Source organism: Aricia agestis, chromosome 6, assembly GCF_905147365.1.
Source record: "Aricia agestis chromosome 6, ilAriAges1.1, whole genome shotgun sequence".
NCBI classification, from domain to species: Eukaryota; Metazoa; Arthropoda; class Insecta; order Lepidoptera; family Lycaenidae; genus Aricia; species Aricia agestis.
Genome location: NC_056411.1, coordinates 4,965,192 through 4,987,232, shown reverse-complemented (window position 1 = coordinate 4,987,232; position 22,041 = coordinate 4,965,192). Strand labels below are relative to the sequence as shown.

The 22,041-nt window shown below is 37.1% G+C and overlaps 3 protein-coding genes across 4 annotated transcripts in view; all 3 read right to left on the bottom strand.

Annotated features, from left to right (window-relative positions):
• The window catches only part of LOC121727921 (myb protein), a 525,795-nt gene that overhangs the window by 427,894 nt on the left and 75,860 nt on the right, over positions 1-22,041 (bottom strand). The gene's annotated exons all lie outside the window — the stretch shown is intronic.
• LOC121728079 (ejaculatory bulb-specific protein 3-like) lies at positions 95-2,780 on the bottom strand. The gene is made up of 3 exons (XM_042116186.1): positions 2,770-2,780; positions 1,576-1,751; positions 95-282 (listed from the first exon to the last, which is right to left on the bottom strand). The coding sequence occupies exons 1-3, from the start codon at positions 2,778-2,780 to the stop codon at positions 95-97; spliced, it is 375 nt and encodes a 124-aa protein (XP_041972120.1).
• Positions 10,516-14,971, bottom strand: LOC121727925. Of its 2 annotated transcripts, none has more exons than XM_042115991.1 (2): positions 14,929-14,971; positions 10,516-10,986 (listed from the first exon to the last, which is right to left on the bottom strand). In XM_042115991.1, exons 1-2 carry the CDS (start codon positions 14,963-14,965, stop codon positions 10,790-10,792), a joined length of 234 nt encoding a protein of 77 aa, XP_041971925.1. In that variant the 5' UTR covers positions 14,966-14,971; the 3' UTR covers positions 10,516-10,789. The 2 variants fall into 2 exon arrangements, with proteins under 2 accessions (XP_041971925.1, XP_041971924.1); XM_042115990.1 differs by lacking the exon at positions 14,929-14,971 and adding an exon at positions 11,456-11,642.

Here is a 22,041-nt window from a genome sequence, read left to right as displayed (position 1 = left end):
CGTTCCAGAAAAAAATACCTATAACGTTTGCCATAAAAAGTTTAATAAATACTTAACACAGCTACACAACTGCCTGTCTCATCAAACACGATTATCACCAGAATTCCTTCAAGTTTTCGTCCAATTGGGGCAAGAGAGTTCTGTCAGGGTCGTACTTGTTCTCGAAAGCCTCATATAGATCCGGGAAATCCCTCCTCAGAGTGGTGATGAAGAAGTGCGAGACGTGCTTCTGGGCGTAGTCGCATTTGTTACAACCACTTGTTACTACTTCAGACATGTGACCTGGAAGAAATAGTTGGGAATAAACCTGGGGTTCCCAAAGAGTGTCATGGACTCGTGGTGCTATTGGGCGTCAAGCAATTATAACTAGTCGTTATAGTAATAGGAATTAATGCTATTTTCAATTAATTTCATTATCGTACTAATTTTCATGTCATAGCAAGCTACGTGCTATTGCTTTGCTGTTTGCTAAAATAGCGGTATCGTGAACTCTCGGATCGCATCGCACCGCTCGCGTCGCGTATTATTTTGCATCGAGTTAAATAGCAAGTTCAATCACTTCAATAGCAATTATTATCGACGCGGTGCGTAACAGCGCGGACGTGAATTATCATGATCGCAGACTATTGCTGCGCACGATAATATTAGCAATCGTTTTTTCAGCAAGTACGAATAATTTAATTGTTTCTAATGCTGTTTTTAAAAATACTAGTTTTCTGTAATTTTAGTAGTAATATTAGCTGCACATTTTTACCAGTTATGTCCTAGAACAGGGATGGCGAACCTTACGCGTAGCTTATCAACGTGCCTCTTTTGTGAAGAATTATTTAGTGATGTTGATAGACGAAAGAGAGTGAGAAGAAAAATATGTTTGATGGCACATCAAACATATTTTTCTTTGTAATTTTTAAACGCGTATCCGCTAAACCAATAATTGTTGCTGAAATTTGGTATGGATATACTTTGAGTCCCGGGAAAGGACATAGGATACTTTTTATCGCGAAAAATGTACGGTTCCCGAGCGATAAACGAATTTAGCCGCAACGGAGTATCACTATAATAATTTGGTGCTCAGTAGCGTGATCAAAATTTTATATCGCGTGCCACTTCTGGCACGCGTGCTATTGGTTCGCCATCCCTGTCCTAGTGAATGTATTCTCACGGAAAATTTCGCCTCATCATTCCTCATGGTGGGGAGACACTTTCGTATTTACAGTTAAGTACCATAGAAGAAAATGTTTCATAAGCAGTTGACGGACCTACGTCATTTGGTCAGGAGGCTGTTGACGGACCGACGTCCTGCCCCCGTAGATAACGCTAGCGCTAACGCTGACGCTACAAAATGTATGGATTTGACATTAGTATTCGCTAGCGAAGCGATGACTTATGTCAAATCGCATACATTTTGTAGCGCTAGCGTTAGCGTTAGCGTTAGCGCTTTGCCACTTGTCTACAGGCCCTGGCCAGGTTAATTATTATAATTAGTCGTGATCTGACGGCTGGGTTATAAAGCGGCCAAATTACATTCCGCCATCTGCCTATGAAGCAACTACTCTCATACAATATTATACTAACTTTTGACGGACTGGGCGAACTCATCACAAGGTCCCTTATCGACCAGGCAGCTGAAATATTGACCAAGCGAAGCTTTGTCTTTGGCCAAAACAAATTTTGTCATAAAGTTGTCATCCACGTCCTCATACGCCGCTGATAGTGAAATAAAACACAGTAGCAGAACACATCTCATATTCCTGAAAAAAAATGGTGACATTATGTTCAGGAGATTGCACATTTATCAGTACGCACGCGCCGATCGCGCTAAGGATTTAGAATTCGTTGTATGAAATGATGTGAAACCTCGCACATTCGTCCGCACCATATGCGCCGCATTTCGTGTACTATGCGGCGCGTTCGACACGTACCCGGGGCTTGACAATTAATGTGCGATCACATAAAGGCTACATTTCTTCACGTTGGGCTAATAATAATTTCAATTACGCTTAAAACCGTTTTGACACAAGGTTTCAAATGATGCTTCATGAAATGGCTTCTTTTTTTTAATTTTCTCGCCTAAACTTTTGTTACAATAAATAACCATCAACCTTTGAAGAAATTGAATCACAGGCAGTTGACAAACCTACGTATTTGGTTTCAATGTAAGTTGTGATCTGTCTACTGGGTTTGACATAATACAATCAAATCACGTTGGTCCGCCATTTGCCTATGAATCCATTTCTCTGATAGTACATTAAATTGAAGTAAGTAGCGGCGGACGTCATGAAGTAACAGCAGACAACTATTACTCCTTTTTTTGTGAACTAGCTAGCAAGCTTAGCTAGCAAAAGAACTTTGTGGAAAACCAGAAAGAGCAGTAGCTGCTGGAGTTGCTGCAGAATTATGTCGTTTGGTACATCATGATTCATGTACTTTTAAACTCGATATACGATACGAACTCAAAACACTTTTTTATTAGTACCTACAGGCTACATGGTAGGGGCAGAGGGCGTTGATAGTATTCCTGTACGTCAACTAGATGGCGTTTTTGAGAATAAAGTACAATGACGCGATGGCGTTTTATTCAATATTTTTTTTAAGTGTATAATTCATGCATAGGCACAGGTTTTTTGAACATAAGAAATAACTTCGTTCCATTCGGGTGTCCCTTGACACCTCTCAAGTTTTTTTTGTATATTCATAACACTCCAACATCACACTGCGCTTAAACTAGCCGCATTTAATATAGCAAATTAAAAATAATTTATTTCTTACCTGATATCCATACTGAACCATGAAGTAATTCGCTACTGACGTTTCTGCAATTTATGACGGTATTTATAAGATGTATTTTATATTTCGTAGCTATGAAGAGACCTTATGTTTGCTTATCCGTCCGTTAAGTTCCAATTAAACTTTAATTAGGTTTTAGTTTATAAAAAAACACCATTAACATTTAATTGACTTTGGTGTTAAACAAGATAATATTATGGTTTATATCCATCCATAAGTACTAATATTATTATAAATGCAAAAGTGTGACTGTCTGTCCGTCTGTCTGTCTGTATGTCTGTTACCTCTTCACGCCCAAACCGCTGAATCGATTTTGCTGAAATTTGAGTCCCGAGAAAGGTCATAGGATCCTTTTTATTCCGACAAAATGTACGGTTCCCACGAGACAAACTAATTTTAGCGTAACGGAGTTGTGGGCGTCATCTAGTCCAAAATAGTCATGCCCCCAACGTCATGATTTGGCCCATACAAAATTTTAAAAATAACCCTTTTAGCCTACTTTTTAGCGCTGCAACTTTGCTAGTGAACCTATTACACCCCCTTTTATCACTTTGATCTGTTACACCCTGTGTAAAATATCGCGTGAAAACCCAATTCAATACCAGCTCGACTGATGGAAATTTGTTATGATAATAGGGCTTTATTTATTTATTTAAATCACTTCATGCAAATATTTACATAGGCGGGCTTAATGCCGAGTGGCATTCTCTACCAGCCAACCTTAGGGTGATGATGAAAGTGCAGAAGCTTTAAATTGTAAATTATAAAAAAAAATGTGAAAAAAAAACAAAATTGTGAATTTCAGTGGATGGCGCTGAACCAATGTTTGTTTAAAAAAACACAGGCAGTTATGTTATCATAATATTAACTAACTAATAATATAAGTTTTTAAAACCTCACCTACATAAACAAATTACAAAATAATTGTGTTATTGTTCTTGAGATAATAATATGAGATTTATGAATTGAGATTGAAGATGAAGATTGGAGAGTGAATGTAGATGCGTATGAGGGGTTATCGCGGCTTCGACCGCGTATCACGTTATCGGCGGCCAATAGCTGCATTTATCGCGTGATAGACGACCAATGGGCTGTTGCAGGCATAATACGTCAGCAATGGAACTGAATGTTTAGCACACAGATTAGGGCTGCGTTTCCACTGAAACGGAGCGGAGCTTAGCGGTGCCCGAATTGACCAATCGTGCTATTCCAGCGGAATGACAGCGAAGATTTCGAGCATGGTGATTGGTCAATTCGGCACCGCTAAGCTCCGCTCCGCTTCAGTGAAAACGCAGCCTAAGAGCTCAAAAGTCAAAACTTGTATTATTTTAAACGTATAATATGGGTAGACCACACTGACCTCTATAATACACTGGACAGGCGATCGCTATCAATAAAATATTCCTATTTGAAAGTCGCCATATTGGCGCTGATTGCTATGTGAAAGCAGTAGTGAGTGTACTTGGAACTACTATTTTGCAAATGGCGGCTGTAATTTTCTATGTAATTAGTTCACAGTACGCTCACCGCGGCGCTTCAAATCGGCATAAGAAATAGCTGTCATTTTGTACGGCATAGCCTGTCCAGTGTATTATAGAGGTCAGTGGTAGACCATGACTTAAGCGAGGACGGAAATAATGATTTTTTTCTTCCTCAAAATTATGTCGTTCTCAGGATTCTACGCAGGCGAAGCCGCGGATAAGAGCTAGTAATAGATAATTTATAAAAATTGCAGGGCTGATTACTTTGAGTTTAAATAACAGAAATAAATAGGTTCGAAAAAAAGGGCTTTAACTTTTATTAAACAAAACGGCAATTTCAGATGATGAAGGTGTAGAAATGTTTTATTTAAGATAAAACATGTCTACATCTTCATAGAGGTAAAACAATAAAACACATAAATTCAAAACGAATTTATTGTAGTAGTCTTTAATTTCTTCTTCTAGCTTTCCTTCTGGATCGTACTTCGTCTTAAACTCCTCAAAGTAAGATTTGTTCTTGTCATGTAAAACCAACATGTTACTAATGTGGACGTAGTTTTTTTGTGTGGGATCACATCCGTTGCAGCCGCCCTTTAAAATAGCTGGCATATGCACTATGAGCGTAGCTACACTGGGACAAGCTGGGGCGCTTGCCCCGCCCTGGCTCTGACCTTTATGGTGCCTAACTAAACAAAAAAAAATCAATTAATGTCCACTGAAATTATTTCTGAATTAAAAAAAAATATTAGGAAAGTTTTGAATTTATTTTTGCATACACACGTTGGGGCCCCCAAGGTCCCGGGGCCCCGTATAATTGATACGGCAGATACGGCGGTAGCTACGCCCCTGGTTCCTGAAAGTATCGCTTTATGATTACGTATTTTTAAAAACATACAATTTCTGGCTCGATTCTGCTATGCAATTGTAACTATTGTGCAACTGTAAAATATATTAAAAGTCTAAATATATTTATTAGTGATTTTGACATAGTCTTAACATATTATTATGAAAGATAAATTAAGGAACTTCTTCCAATACTTAAATATGTAAAAGTTTTCTGTTTTCTTATAACAAAATGACTTAATTTAAAAACATTATATTCTTTGAATGTACTAAACACATCGTAACAACAGTTTAATGCAAGTGAATATCCAGCGGGTATAAAAACCAAGGTCATTTTTTATTTGTATGAAATAAGTCTAAGTGCAAATCAGTCTAAGGTTGATTGTTCCAACCTTTAACAGATTGTTAACAGATTTATATATAAAAAAAAAAAAATAACTTGTAGCCACTAAAAACATTGTAAATGTAAGTTTTGTCGCTTTAAATAACTATCATGACAATGTCTTGAACTAGCTGATGCACGCAACTCCGTTGCCCGAAAATTATATTATCGCGCAGGAACCGTAAATTTTTCTGGAAAAAGTGTCTCATGTCCTTTCCCAGGACTCAATAGTTTATTTTTACAAAATTAAATTAAAATCAGTTCAGCGGTTCAATCGTGAAGAACTATAAGACAGACAGACAAACATTCGCTTTTTAACCGACTTCCAAAAAGGAGGAGGGTCTATGTTCGGCTATGGATATGTTTTTTTTTTATGTATGTTCAACGATTACTCCGCAGTTTGTGGACCGATTTTCAATTTTTTTATTTTGTTGTATAGTGTATGATTGTGGATTGGTACCATGTTCATAAAAGTGGTGACCTGATGATGGGATCCAGGAGTAATCGAGGGAACTCCCCAAAATTTAAATGGAAACATAATATGGTGATTTTGGTTTTATATGAAGTGTTAGCAAAAAGTCAGATTTTGCACCAAGTTATGTCGTGGTTCGAAGGCGGTCAACAGAACTCCAACCTCCTTGAAGATACATGTTTGGGGGTTTCGGTGTTGTTTTAAGAACTGAAAGCATAATATGCTACTAAGCATATTTGATTATTCGTCATCGACCATCGTCATCACTTCTCTCACAACCTAGTAGGTTAGTTACTATGTTACATCCATTGAAACAGATGGTTGTGCATCAATTGAAATATGTATCTTGAATCAAACTAATTTACCTGTACTTGATTGCTGCTTGTTATTCCGAAGATGATGACTAATTCACTCGAAACTAACAGATAATTCCAAATACTGCGACCTGATATTTTTTGCAGACCGTATTTATGGATTCTGATTATAATTAGAATACATAATTATAATCAGAATTGCACTATTCTGATTATAATATATGTGTTTGTATTTCATGTATGTGTTTGTTGATATGTTTACAAGATATACTTATAAGTTATAAGAGAGTGCCGTTTGTGGGATCACAGACTGACAGGGGGCCACGGAAGATCAGGCGCCACGGCTTGCCGCGGTCGATGCCTGAGTGAATTACCCCTTTAAACATGGGGTGTGTGCATTGCACAGCCATAACCGAGTTTAATTTTAAGTAGGTAGTTAAATGTTGTATGCGTCATGTCAATTTACTTGAATTCCTTGTTTTATTGTTATTTAACTCTGGCTGTGTTCTGTCCCTTTCACATGTTTAATAAAGTTATTATTTTTTTTTTTTATTTTTTTTTTTTTATTACGTGAAGTTAGCTTTTTAATTTTTATAAATTGCTCAAAATTATATACTTATTCTAAAAATTAAAATCAAAATTATATCCCAACTAGAAAGCAGCACCCAACCATCTTCGCGGTTAAAATTAGGGTGTTTTTACCCGACTACGGCGAAGCAAAAAGGAGAGTTATGATTTTGGCCTGTATGTATGTATGTGGATATGGATGTTCATCTGTTCCCTCGTAACTTTAAAACTACTTAACGCATTTGGACAAATCAGGTGTCGTTAGAAGCCTCTTGACTGTCCGCTGGTTATAGGCTACATGACATCACGTTAAATTGACTGTAGCACCATCTCGGGGACTGAAAGTAAAGAACAAAAAAATATATTTTTCCTGACAATGTCGTGTGGGGCATCAAAAGAAAGAGCTTTATTAGCACATTTCAAATATGTAAACATTATTATCAATTTCTCACGGGTTTACGAGCAATCACCTGATAATTGCAAGAATTCATAAATCACTTCAATACAATATCTATACAAATACATATTACTAGAGATCGCCCAATGGTCGAAATTCGACCTTAGTGTCAACGACATTAGGACTATTACCTATATTTGGTAAAAAAATATTGACTTAATCATATTTTTTTCAACTCTTGTCTCTAGGACTCAGCTGATCTCAGACTGGCCGTGTAAGCATTGTCTAATAGTATCTCAGATTCAATAAAAAAAAACTATAATCCATTTTCAATTTGTCACCTTGTTGTCAATAGACTTCAACCATAAACGAAAGAGTACGATTCGTATATATAGGCTTGTCACTCAAAAATCTGTCATTTTTCCTAGTGTGTGTGTTGTAGTGTATGTAATGTTTATTTGTTAAAAAAGTATGATAAAAGCATTATTTCAAAATAATATTAGCTCGATGCACTCCTTCACCATATAAACTATAACTGTGCAAAATTTCATTCTCATACGTTTCCCTATTTTTCGTCAAAAGGGATACAAAGTTTTTGGCTCACGTATCACATATAAAGATAATAAAATCGGGATCGGAGGGGGGGATGGGAATAGGAAGGGGAGGATAAAGAGGGGGGGGGGGTAGGAGAGGGGGGGGTCGGAGGTAAATGTTGCTTATATCGAAATGGTGTGGGGGGCTTCGCCTCTGGCCTATATCAAACCTCCCCCACCTGGAAATGTTGTCGCGTCGTCAGTGTTGAGTTTTGATAGGAACGAAGTTATAAATTAAAAAGAAATTATTGTACCCTAAACTAAACATAGACTTTTTGAGTATCATTAATTAATTACCATGTCCTCCACATGCTTGGCCCTCGGCCGGAACTTGGAGGTACTGCTACCCTAAACTAAACACACACTTTTTGACTATCATTTAATTACCTATATGAAGGGCTTGGGCTTCGGCCGGAACTTGGGGGGGGGGGGGTGCGCTCCCCCAAACCTCTCCTCCCTCGTGGAAGTGTTATCGTGTCGTTAATGTTGAGTTTTGATTCTCCTTTTTTAGAAACAAGGTTATAAATAATTAAAAGTTAAATAATTGTACCCTAAACTAAACATACACTTTTTGACTATCATTTAATTACCTATATGGAGGGCTTGGCTGGAACTTGGGGGGGTTGCCCCCCCTCCCTCGTGGAAGTGTTAGCGCGTCGTTAATGTTGAATTTTGATTCTCCTTTTTTAGAAACAAGGTTATAAATTAAAAGTGAAGTAATTGTACCCTAAACTAAACATACACTTTTTGAGTATCATTAATTAATTACCATGTCCTCCACATGCTTGGCCCTCGGCCGGAACTTGGAGGTACTGCTACCCTAAACTAAACACACACTTTTTGACTATCATTTAATTACCTATATGAAGGGCTTGGGCTTCGGCCGGAACTTGGGGGGGGGGGGGGGGTGCGCCCCCCCAAACCTCTCCTCCCTCGTGGAAGTGTTATCGTGTCGTTAATGTTGAGTTTTGATTCTCCTTTTTTAGAAACAAGGTTATAAATAATTAAAAGTTAAATAATTGTACCCTAAACTAAACATACACTTTTTGACTATCATTTAATTACCTATATGGAGGGCTTGGCTGGAACTTGGGGGGGTTGCCCCCCCTCCCTCGTGGAAGTGTTAGCGCGTCGTTAATGTTGAATTTTGATTCTCCTTTTTTAGAAACAAGGTTATAAATTAAAAGTGAAGTAATTGTACCCTAAACTAAACATAAGTACACTTTTTTTGGAAAAAAATTATCCATCTCCTTTAAAATTATTATACTAACGTGGACTAAGTCGCGGGCAACAGGTACCTAGTGAAACAGAACCAAATAAATTGTTAAACATCTCCATGATCCTCGATCATTTGAGGATTGGATAGTTTAAGATCGAGTGAATCTTAGCCCCAAAATAATTGAAAGAAAAATAAAGTTTAAAAAACTAAAACCCGACTACTAAAACACGCTCTAAAAAGTACGAAACAAGAAAACAGTTTATAGGGATATGGAAATGCTTAAAAGATAGCCGTGGTCGTATGCCATCTATTAGAGCAAAACAGATTCATTATATTATATTAATACAATAAAGGGCATACATACCACCACGGCTATCCTTTAGACATTTCCATATCCCTATTAACTGTTTTCTTGTTTCGTACTTTTTAGAGCGCGTTTTAGTAGTCGGGTTTTAGTTTTTTAAACTTTATTTTTATTTAATTTCTATGGCCTCGCGTATCATTCTTATAAAAGACCCTAATGGGGATTGTCCATTTTTTTAATTTTGCTTAATACAAAAACATTTCGAGGAATAAGGTCAGTGATCGGTTTTTCTGTATATAAACGAAAAAATACCCATTAGTTACTTATATTTTTGAATAAATATGTTTAACCTTAGTTTGATCTTCAATGGCGTTAAATTTGCAATAAATTCGACCAACATTACGTTTCGAACTTTTGGTAAGCTTTTCGTATCAGCTTTCACATAATGAGAACTTGCATTTGACGAACCAGCCATTATAAATAAGATTGAAAGGAAATTTACTGTAGAGGTCAATTGGCCGCCGGTGATGACGTCAGAGCGAAACTTTAAAAATTTATTGAGAAAAAACTAGCCAATGAATTTCAAAATTATTTAATTTATATTCTTAAAATACCCTATTTTAACGAAAAAAAAAATAAAAAGTAGGTGTGATTTTTTTGGACAGTGCCCATTTTAACCGCGAAGATGGTTGGGTGCTGTCATTACTCATCTTCATCAGACAGTAGCATGGAGACAATTCATTCAAAGACAAAACATTTTTTTAGTACTTCAAAAATATTACTTCTTCTTTCAAAGCTAAAACTCGTGCGGGCGCACGCTAACGTGAGTATAATGAAAAATAGTATGGGCAGCGCAGGCGTGTGCGACGGAGCGCGGACGCGGGCGACGGACTGTCACACGCGCGGCGGGTACGGCGGGCACACGGCGCGGGCGTACGCTTTTCGCAGTCGATGCTGTTTCCGTTGACGTCTTTTTGCCAAATAATAAATTAGTGACTAATCCATGGTTAAATCTACTCGACATAATTGTGCACGCTCGAGATAAAAATTATACTAGCAGCGCTAAATAAGATGGGCGCATGCGACGTGTGCCCGCTCGCGGATTTGTGGCCCGCGGCGGTCTTCCGACGCGTGCGCCCGCGTCCGCGTCCGCCCGTGTTTTAGCTTTGGTCATTAAAAGCAGAGTAAACATAACTAACGAGTAGGCCAACACAGAAGAGATCTCATACGCTTCACGTAGTTTGTCATATCGGCCAGCGCGCGCCTTACTAATGCGTTACTCAGCATTGTGAAACATGTCGAAATAGATACTAGTGCTCAACTTGCGTAGATTCTCCCGTTTGTTTGAAGCCGAGGTACTTCTTAGTTCTGTCTACCCTGTTAAAAGGATTCCGCCACCAAAAGAGTCTGTGAGCTGCTCTAAAGTCTAATTAATAGTCTTTAACGCTCTCCTCAAATTCCGCCAAGTATTTCCCCTCTGGGTCGTACTTTGTCCTGAACACGTCCAAGTACTCCTTGTATTCTTCCTGATGTATCACCTGATCCAGGATGTGGCTGATATGCTTCTGTACCGGGTCGCATTCCTTACAGTCTACGTGCTTGTTTTTGAGCGCGTCGGCGAAATGCTCTGTGAAGTAAAGAAGTAAGTAAAGAAACTGTAAGCTAGTGAAACTCAGTATAAGTTTTACTAGCTTACAACACGGTAACTATTACCGTGACTTCCGTACTAATATAATATTATAAATGCAAAAGTGTGTCTGTCTGTCTGTCTGTCTGTCTGTCTGTAACCTCTTCACGCCCAAACCGCTGAACCGATTTTGCTGAAATTTGGTATGGAGATACTTTGAGTCCCGGTAAATGACATAGGATACTTTTTATCCCGGAAAATGGTTCCCACGCGATAAACGAATTTTGGCACAATGGAGTCATCTAGTATTTAATAAATTTGTTTGGTTCTGAATACCTGGTCTATTCAGAACCAAAAAAACTCTGATTAGAGACAATATAATATATATCACTTAATATCACCGAACATTACTGTGTCAATATAATCAAAATTTTTATCGTAAGCTGATCTCGAAAAAAAATATTTTTACTTTTGGAATGGCTCCCGAAGTCATCGCACGGGTTCATGTCAAAAAGACAACCGAAATGCAGCTTGATAGCTGTCGAGTTCTTCATGAAGGTTTCGTAGAATGCGGGATCACTCGGCAAATCGGTAAACGCCGCCGCCACAGACATAAATGAAAGTAGAAGAGCGATCTTCATGGCGTCTGCAAAAGTTTATTCTGGTTTTAATGTTTCCTAAGATGCGATGGCAACTGGCAATAATTATTATGGTAAATGACACTTACATTTAGACTTAAATTAACTGAGTTTCCAAATTATGATTTTCTTTTATTTTCTGAGTTGCACAAGCATGGTTTCTGGCGAATTAATTTAATTTTAATTCTCCAGTCGAAAAAGTGTAAGATAAATCTTATTATTTTAGCATCTATATCAGGGGTTCCCAATCCTTTTCAGCCTGCGGCACACTTAACAAGTATCAATACTATGTCACGGCGCCCTAATTTACTTAGCTATTACAAAAAGATACATACCTAAATAACTTTAATTATTATAATAGGTAGGTTAAGCAAGTAAATAATAATAAACAAATATTTAATCATTTGCCTGCTTTGTATAATTAATATCATAATTTTATTTTATAATATTTGTGGTTTCGGATACTGATGGAGGATCGACTCACGGCGCCCCTCTTGCCTTTCCACGGCGCACAGTTTGGGAACCTCTGATCTATAATATCATACCTTGATACTCTTGTTGTTTTATACCGATTGCACGAATGGGTGACCGCTTGCAACCAAGTTTATATTGTGACTAACTAATACATTTTATTACCAAACACTTATATAAAGACGTTGCAAATTTGTAAAATTAAGCAGAATAATATTTAGGATATTCAAATACACTAAGCATAATTATTAAACGGAAAGATTTTATAAACTGCTTATTTTTTGTCAATACAGGAATTCTAGTTTCCGCATATTATATTTTGTGTACTTAAAGTTGGTATATTAATATTTTAATGTCGATTCTATACTGATTCTGATAACTGGGCTGGTTCTGGAACAGCCAGGCCTGAGTCTGGAAAAAATTTAAGGGAAAAGAAATAATGATTAAACGAAATCTTAGTACCTAGTGAATATTTTTAATAAAAATTATGTAAATTATATAATATGTATTTTTTTATCCTATTTATTGTCCATTTCTATTTCGTTTTTATAAATATCTCTCCCTCTTAACTCGTATATAAACAATAAGGATAATATTTAGATGAAGTTAACATTATTTTTTTGTGTCATCACTCATCAGGCGACAGGCAAGCTGATCTGTATTCATTATATAAAATCCTTTGTCCTGATAACATCGTATATGCAAAACTACTGATCGTAGAGCTTGAAATTACGGAGGAGCACTCTTCATATGACGTAGGTGTCACATAAGAAGGGATTTTTCAAAATTCGTCATCGAAGGGGGTGAAAAGGGAGTTAAAGTTTAAGGACAACATGATTCCTTGGTCAGATCTGACCAAAAATTTTGCATAAACATTTTCTGATAATATGTGATTTTAGTTTGTTAATATATACAACTTAAAGGAATTGTATATGAGTATGATTTACTGGTTATTACAGTATATCAAACTTTGCGGTTCTAATCAATGATCGAAACTACATTTTGACTCAAATGACATGTTAAAAATTTAATCATACTTTTTCAAATTAATGTATCAAAATATCAACATACTAGAGACACAATAGAGATCGCCCAATGGTCGAAATTCGATCTAAGTTTCATCGACATTAGGACTAAGTAACCTATATTTTGTAAAAAAATATTGACTTTATCATATATTTTTTTTCAACTCTTGTCTCTGGGACTCAGCTGATCTCAGACTGGCCGTGTAAGCATTGTCTAATAGTAACTAAGATTCAATAAAAAAAAAACTATAATCCATTTTCAATTTGTCAACTCTTTGTCAACAGACTTCAACCATAAATAAAAGAGTATAAATCGTATGTATAGGTTTGTCACTCAAAAATCTGTCATCTTCTTGAGTGTGCGTGTTTTTGTTTTTTTTTATGAAATAAGGGGGCAAACGAGCAAACGGGTCACCTGATGGAAAGCAACTTCCGTCGCCCATGGACACTCGCAGCATCAGCTGCAGGTGCGTTGCCGGCCTTTTAAGAGGGAATAGGGTAATAGGGGAGGTTAGGGAAGGGAAGGGAATAAGGGAGGGTAGGGAAGGGAATAGGGTAGGGAATTGGGCCTCCGTTAAACTCACTCACTCGGCGAAACACAGCGCAAGCGCTGTTTCACGCCGGTTTTCTGTGAGAACGTGGTATTTCTCCGGTCGAGCCGGCCCATTCGTGCCGAAGCATGGCTCTCCCAAATGGCTTTTAGTGTGTGTGATGTTTTATTTGTTAAAAAAATGTATGATAAAAGCATAATTTCAAAATAATATTAACTCGATGCACTTCTTCATCATATAAACTATAACTGTGCAAAATTTCATTCCCCTACGTTACCGCATTTTTCGTCAAAAGGAATACAAAGTTTTTGGCTCACGTATTAATATACAGATTATTATATTGTTTGTCAGTTGTTTATATTTTTTTCTTTTAATTAATTTGTTTTAGCAAACTAAACGGGCATATGAATCGCCTTATGGATAGCAGGTACTGCTCAATGTACACCCGAAAGATTTAAATAATTTTAACTGCGTTGCTGGGCTATATTAAAAAAACGTCCAAGTTTGAGTTGGGCTTACACACGAGTATTTAAAGAAAAATTACACTATGCAATGTTTATAATTAATATAAAAAATGTTTGTCGAAATAAAACATTTTTTTTATTTATATTTATTTAAAACGAAAATATTACAATATTATCTAAACTTTAATAGTCTTTAACGCTCTCTTCCAATTCCGCCATGTATTTTCCCTCTGGGTCGTACTTCGTCCTGAACACGTCCAAGTACTCCCTGTATTCTTCCTGATGTATCACCTGATCCAGGACGTGGGTTAAGTGTTTCTGTACCGGATCACATCCCTGACAATCTAGGTGCTTGTTCTTGATTGCGTCGGCGAAATGTTCTGTAAAACAAAGAGGTTATAGCTAAGTTATATTTTCTTAGAAGTTTCGTTCTGGGCCGGGGGGGGGGGGGGGGCAACAAAAGATAAAAGTACTAGATAATATACTTAGTAGGGACGTCAACATGATCGAGGGGGGGGCAGCTTCCCCCCCACTGCCCCCCCCCCCCCCCCTGCCGCCCCCTCGGTCATGACAATCGGGTGATCAGCCTGCATTGTCCTACAACCAAACTTGGAAATAACATGTTTCCAACGCGGAATCGAACCCACGACCTCCGAGTCGAGAGCACGGAGGCGTTAATAATAGCTCCCAAACCGGTTTCGGTGACGGTGGCCGGTTTCATTGAAATCGAAAATAAATATTGGAAAAAAAAACAATATTATATTTTATACTATAGTAATAAAAATATTTTTACTTTTGGAATGACTCCCGAAGTCATCGCAGGGGTTCATGTCAAGAATACAACCTAAGTACTGCTTGACAGCTGTAGAGTTCTTCAGGAATGCGTCGTAAAAGGCGGGGTCGCTCGGCACATCGGTAAACGCCGCCGCCACAGACATGAAAGAAAGTAGAAGAGCGATCTTCATGGCGCCTGAAAGATGGTCGGGATTATTCTTGACTGATCACAAAAAAGTAAGATAAACAAGTTCCACTGCTATAAAATCACACATTATTATAAGGATCCACGTTTGGAAATATTTTATGAGTGTGCGACACTTAAGTTGTTATAATTTTTAAGTGGTCAAAATAGTAATTTTTATAAAAATAATAATATTCCCTATAATTAAAATAATAATTCTGCTGATTGTCAAAATAAATGCTTTAAGATAACATTTTAAACTTTCGCGTTGCATTATAATGAAACTTTTTAATCGGGACTTAACGCGACTTATTTAAGTAGTAATGCTACTACGAGTCGTCGAGAAAAAGTATGTACTCGTAGTAGCATTACTACTTAAATAAGTCGCGTTAAGTCCCGATTAAAAAGTTTCATAAATGCTTTACTATTTCTTGTCTCCTACTTAAAAGAGTGTTTTTAGGGTTCCGTAGTCAACAAGCAATCCTTATAGTTGCGTTCTGTCCGTCCGTCTGTCCGTCTGGCCGTCCTTCTGTCCGTCTGTCCGTCCGTCTGTCCGTCTGTCCGTCTGTCCGTCTGTCCGTCTGTCCGTCTGTCCGTCTGTCCGTCTGTCCGTCTGTCCGTCTGTCCGTCTGTCCGTCTGTCCGTCTGTCCGTCTGTCCGTCTGTCCGTCTGTCCGTCTGTCCGTCTGTCCGTCTGTCCGTCTGTCCGTCTGTCCGTCTGTCCGTCTGTCCGTCTGTCCGTCTGTCCGTCGGTCTGTCCGTCGGTGTGTCCGTCTGTCCGTCTGTTCGTCCGTCTGTCCGTCTGTTCGTCTTTCCGGCTGCCTGTCCGCGGTTTTGCTCAGAGACTATAGGACCTACAAAGCTGTAATTTGGCATGAATGCACATATTAATGATACCGACAAAATGGTACATAAAATCTTAAAAAAATATTGTTTTTATGGTACCTCTCCTACACATTAAGAGGGGATGATATTTTTTTTTCACGTCCACCCCCCATCGTGTTAGGTGTCATTGGAAAGGTTTTTTTAAATATTATGAGTATTCAAAGATCATTTTCCGATTTAGGGATCCATTTTTTTTATGAAATAAGGGGGCAAACGAGCAAACGGGTCACCTCACACTCGCAGCATCAGAAGAGCTGCAAGTGCGTTGCCGGCCTTTTAAGAGGGAATAGGTTAATAAGGGAGGGTAGGGAAGGGAAGGGAAGGGAAAAGGGGAGGTTAGGGAAAAGAATAGGGTAGGGGATTGGGCCTCCGGTAAACTCACTCACTCGGCGAAACACAACGCAAAGGCTGTTTCGCGCCGGTTTTCTGTGAGAACGTGGTATTTCTCCGGTCGAGCTGGCCCATTCGTGCCGATGCATGGCTCTCCCACGTATAAGATCCATTTGTGAAATGTGAAGTTTTAAAGTGGAAAAAATTGTTAGAGTCCAGTGTCCCTTCTACCAGCTAAACGGTTCACGGGAGTAGGAAATATGCTGAATTTAAAAAGAAAACTATCACGGCTAAGAAGACGTCATAAGTTATTGAGTAATAGTTGATCAACTAAAAAAATCTATTCGGCGAAGTATATTATAGGAACTTTTCGTTCAAATTCCATTGATGAAACTAATAATAGCTCCCACACCGGTTTCAGTGACGGTGGCCAGTTTCATTGAAACCAGGCCAGCTACGAGTAATTTTATAGTGTCCAAGGGTATGCGCAGTACACAAGAGCACTCTCTATTCCCTTACTCTCACAACCCAGTAGACCGACACGACCGGCGAGAGATCAGGCGCAGGACCGACTTTTTACATGCCCATCCGACGTATGGAACATCTTACTTGTCAGAAAATCATGTAATCAGCCTGCATTGTCCTAACTAAACTTGGAAATAACATGTTTCCAACGCGGGAATCGAACCCACGACCTCCGAGTCAAGAGCCGCGCTCTATACCACTAGACCACGGAGGCGTTCGTAGATGAAACTAGGATTATGTTGTTAGTAGGTAGTGTAAAAAACGTTATAAATAGGTAGGTACTACATTCATTGACCATACAAAAAATAACAAAAACTAGCGGTACTACGGAACCCTATATTGTGCGTGGCCCGACACGCACTTGGTCGGTTTTTTTGTAATGAACCAGAAAAGAAGAACTTTTTATAAGAGTAATTATATTATATGTATTATTAAAAAATATTTATCTTTTTTGCAGACATAGATAACACAAACATAAAAAATCTAATAGATAATAATTGAAAAAAATGTATGTAGTGTACTCGTAAGTAGTCGTTGTAAGTGTATTTTTATTACTTTTTTATAAGTATTAAACAAATTTTAAATTTCATTTCTCAACCAATATATTTTCACTAACCTAGACATTCTCATAATTATTATTATTTATTGAAAGCGGTTCAGGAAAATTTACATCTCGAGAAGTTTATTGACAATTGACTAAAGTATTATAGGTGCCATTTTGTTCGATAATTTTTTGCCATCTTGTTGGTAGGGATATGATCCCATTGCTATCAAAATGTTGGGGCTTCTAATGAAAAAACTGCGACAAGTGGTTTTGGCAGTCCCCTTGTGATGTCAACCTGACACTGCTTATGGAAATCTGCAGCGACCGAAACAGGTAGAAATCTGAAGGTGTAAGGTCAGGACACCTCCCAGCCAAACTCCCGTATTTTTTATTGAGTGGCTAAAGATGTGTGAGGTCTAGCGTTATCATGCTGAAAAACCACACTCCTTCTGTTGATTAATTCCGGCCGCTTTCTCTCAACTTCTTGCTTTAATTTTTTTACAGTACAGTTCATTATCGATGGTCCTGCCTGGCGGTAACAGCTCATAATGAATAATGCCCTTCCAATCCCACCACACACACAGCATCACCTTGTTGCGAGTTAACCCGGGTTTCGCCACATGAAGCCTGACCGCCTGAAGCCTAGCCTTTGACCACAATCTTTTTCGCACGTTCCTGTCGTACGTGATCCACTTTTCATCACCAGTGATCAGCTTCTTCAAAAATAGTTCGGTTTTATTACGTCGTAATAAGGAATCACAAAGGAGTACACTGTTCATTAGGTTTCTTTCAGTGAGCTCATGACGCACCAAAATTTCGAGTTTTTTTGTATACCGAGCTTTTTTCAAATGCGCCAAAACCATTTTGTGGTCAATCCCCAGTTCTTCAGCTACATCGTAACTACTAATATTATGCCGATCTTGCTCCACTTTTTCAAAAATGGCATCAGTTTTGTCCGTAACAGGGCGACCAGAGGGACGATATCACCGATTTGAAAACGCTTAAACCAAATTTGCGCTACTCTCACAGATACTGCATTAGGCCCATACACATCACTTTTTTTTCGCGGCTTGTATTGCATTTTTACCTTTTTGTAATAAAATTTTAAAACGTATCGAATTTCTTCAAATCACTCATTTTAACAATAAGAAAAACAAATGAAAATCTCACATTTACCTAATTTGAATGTAGAATTGTCTGATGTACAATTCAAACTTTTTAATGATACCAAAATCAGCCAGACGCAATTGATATAGCCCAAGATATTTTATGACAAGTTCATAGATACTATAATGCGAAAAGACTTTTTCCCCAACCTATTATGATAAAAAGTATGAATAAATTAACCTTACAATTTACATACCTGAATTTTCTTCTCGTTTTTTCCGATCACAAATCACAATGTTGGGTGACTGTTTACAACCGAATTTATACTGTGAATAAGTGATACACTTTATTTACAAGCATTTATAAGACAATGCATTAATTATATTACGGATATCAACATTAGCACGTGATTTTAATCAAGCCAAAAAAAACATAAGTATCTTATTTTTGTTAATACAGCAATTTTAATATTTTTTTTCTGACAGTATTGTACTGTTAGTATTGTCTTTGTAACGTCGAGTCTACAACGATTCCTACCGTTGTAGGAAACTAGGAACTAGCCAGGCCTTTGTGTCTGAAAAAATATTTAAGGAAATAGAGAAAAAAGGACTCAAAAAAATCTTAGCCCAAGGGCCATGGTTACATCTTTATAATATGTATGTACTTTTTTATCCAATTTATTATCCATTTCTTTTTCGTCTTTAGGGTTCCTTATCCAAAGGGTAAAAACGGGACCCTATTACTAAGACTTCGTTGTCTGTCCGTCTGTGTGTCTCCAGGCTGTAACTCAAGAACCGCTTAAGCTGGACGTCAAATTTTCACAGATTGTGTATATCTGGTGCCGCTATAACAACAAATAATATCCCATACAACAAACGTGTTTTTTTTACTCGTTATTAATAATGAAAACAGGTAGGCACCTGAAATTTTCAAAAATGCCTTTGTTTTAACTTATAAAAAATGAGGATAATATTTAGATGAATATATTTATGGGAATCATTTTTGTAGCATACTATTAAACAAAGATCTTTATTTAACACTTTGTAAGTATGTTGAGTTTTTCTCAAAAGCAGCACTTATAAAAAGGTTTATTCGCAGAATAAAATTTACAAATTATGTTTTTACATAATTTGTTAATGTTAATATATAGTAATAACATAATACATAACATTTGAGTAATCTATACCTACGACATCGTAGGATGATTTGATAAATCGAATTTTCGCGAAAATTCTAGGGATTTCGCGAAAACACGGATTTATCAAATCATCCTACGACATATACATATAATAAAACTGTAGAAACCACCCCTTTAAGGGGGCCGAAGAGGGGGTCAGATATTGTATCAAACTTTTTTTTAACATGAAAACTACTGATCCGATTTGAATATAGTTTTCGCAGATATATTTGTCTTCTTCCAACTTCATATCTGGTGTATAAAATTTCCCCCCCACTCTCAAAGGGGACCAAAGAGGGGGCAGATCAAACTTTTTTCTTGAATAAACTTACATCATATTATAAACTGTATTTTCCAATTTAATATCTGGTGTATAATATTTTTCCCCTCACCCCTCTAAGGGGACAAAAGTGGGGGCAAGATTTTGTATAAAACTACTGATTCGATTTGAATACGGTTTTGCAGATATATATGCCTTATTCAAACTCCCCCCCCCTCCTGGTAATGTAATGTTGCTAAGCAAAATGGTGTTGCGTCGTTAATGTTGACTTTTACTCCTCCTTCTTTAGAATCAAAGTTAGTTATTTATTAAAAGTGAAATTAATCTAACCAAAACTGAACATGCAGATTTTGCGTGTCGTTTGATTAATATGTGGGAGGCTTTGCCTGGATATCGACAGACGGGCAGGCTGATATTATATCTTTGTAATCGGGTTCCGTTTTTTACCATTTGAGTAAGGGACCATAAAAAGGAGAGAATTATCCATTTCCGTTATTATACTATGGTAACGCCTTCGAAGTCGCGGGAAACAGCTATCCATACTAATATTATAAATGCGGAAGTGTATTTGTTTGTTTGTTTGTTTGTCCTTTCTTCGCAGCCTACCGAAGCAACCAATTGACTTGATTTTTGTCATCGACTTAGTTGAAAGGATAGAGAGTAACATAGGCTACTTTTGGTCTTGGAAAAACATCATGTTTCTAAAGGAGATTTGCAAGAATATTCGTATTGTACACGATTTTCGAATTCCACGCGAGCGAAGCCGCGGGCAAAAGCTAGTAATTTTATAAGAATATAATAATTATGACATTGGACAATTTACATGCTAACGGCGGCCACTAATGAATTAACGGCAGTTCCCAATATTTGATCTATCTCTGGTTTTGCCCTACTAGAGATAGGAATAGCTCACATTGACATTAGAGACATATATTTTATGTCAATTCAATGTTAGCTGCGATCGGTTGTACGTCAAACCAGAGATAGATTGAATATTGGGAACGGCCGTTAGTGTCAAATCATAAAATGAAAATAGTGAAAGTACCGATATTTAGAAACAACTTTTGCTTCAAGGACGTTTTATTGATTAATAAGAATAAAATAATCGATATAAATAAAAATGAATTCTTAATTTTGTTAGTCTCGCTATAACTCGAGAATGGCTGATCTGATTTTGCTGAAGAGTTATTTGGCATGATAAGAAATAGACCACGTGAAGGATCATAGGCTATCGATTTTAATAATTTTTTCAGTGGCTATATATTTTATACCCATGCGACGCCGGGGCGGGTCGCATGGGTCTGCTTTTTAACAAAAAAAAAACTTAAAACTGTTTTATTCTCATACATTTTAAGTAAGTATTAAATAATTTAACTTTTAATATAAGTTTGCTATAGTGTTTAAATAAATACATAACAGAGACAACAGAAAATGTTTTATATACTGCGTAATCCTTTACTCTTAAACTATCTAGACTAATGGACAACCAGACAAAATTTGAGTAATATTAATAATATAAATTTGAGTTAAAATATAACTCGATACGGAACCCTTAAAGTCCATTTAGTTTCTTTAAGTGGCGTGATGAAAAATACGTTTATTACATACAAAGATGACGTCAATAAAATATTGTGCAGTGGTAGGCAGCATCTGTTCAGAAATATTTTTTCTTTATAAGCTCTATTCCAAGGAATTAAACGTCATTTTTCTGTAAACTTCGAGGCGGTAACTCCAAAATCTGAACACGAACATTATGCCAATAAAAATGTTGGTCAAATTACACTAACCAAATAAGCATTTGTTTGTCGGTTAACATCTATTTCAACTTGAGCACTACTTGATAATTACTATGTACATAATAGGTTAATCTCCGCACTCAAGACATTTGAATTATGATTAACTCAAGAAATTTAAATTATCAATTAAGATTAACCTTCAATTTAATGAAAAGTTTGGCAGATAATGTAGGTATGTAATGTTTGTCAAAATTTTTATTTATAACTTGTACTTAATTTTCCTCTCTGAGTGCGGCAATAAAGTGATCAAAATTAGTTTTGATCGTACTTACTTATCTAAAGTAGTACAAACTATAGAAAGGCGA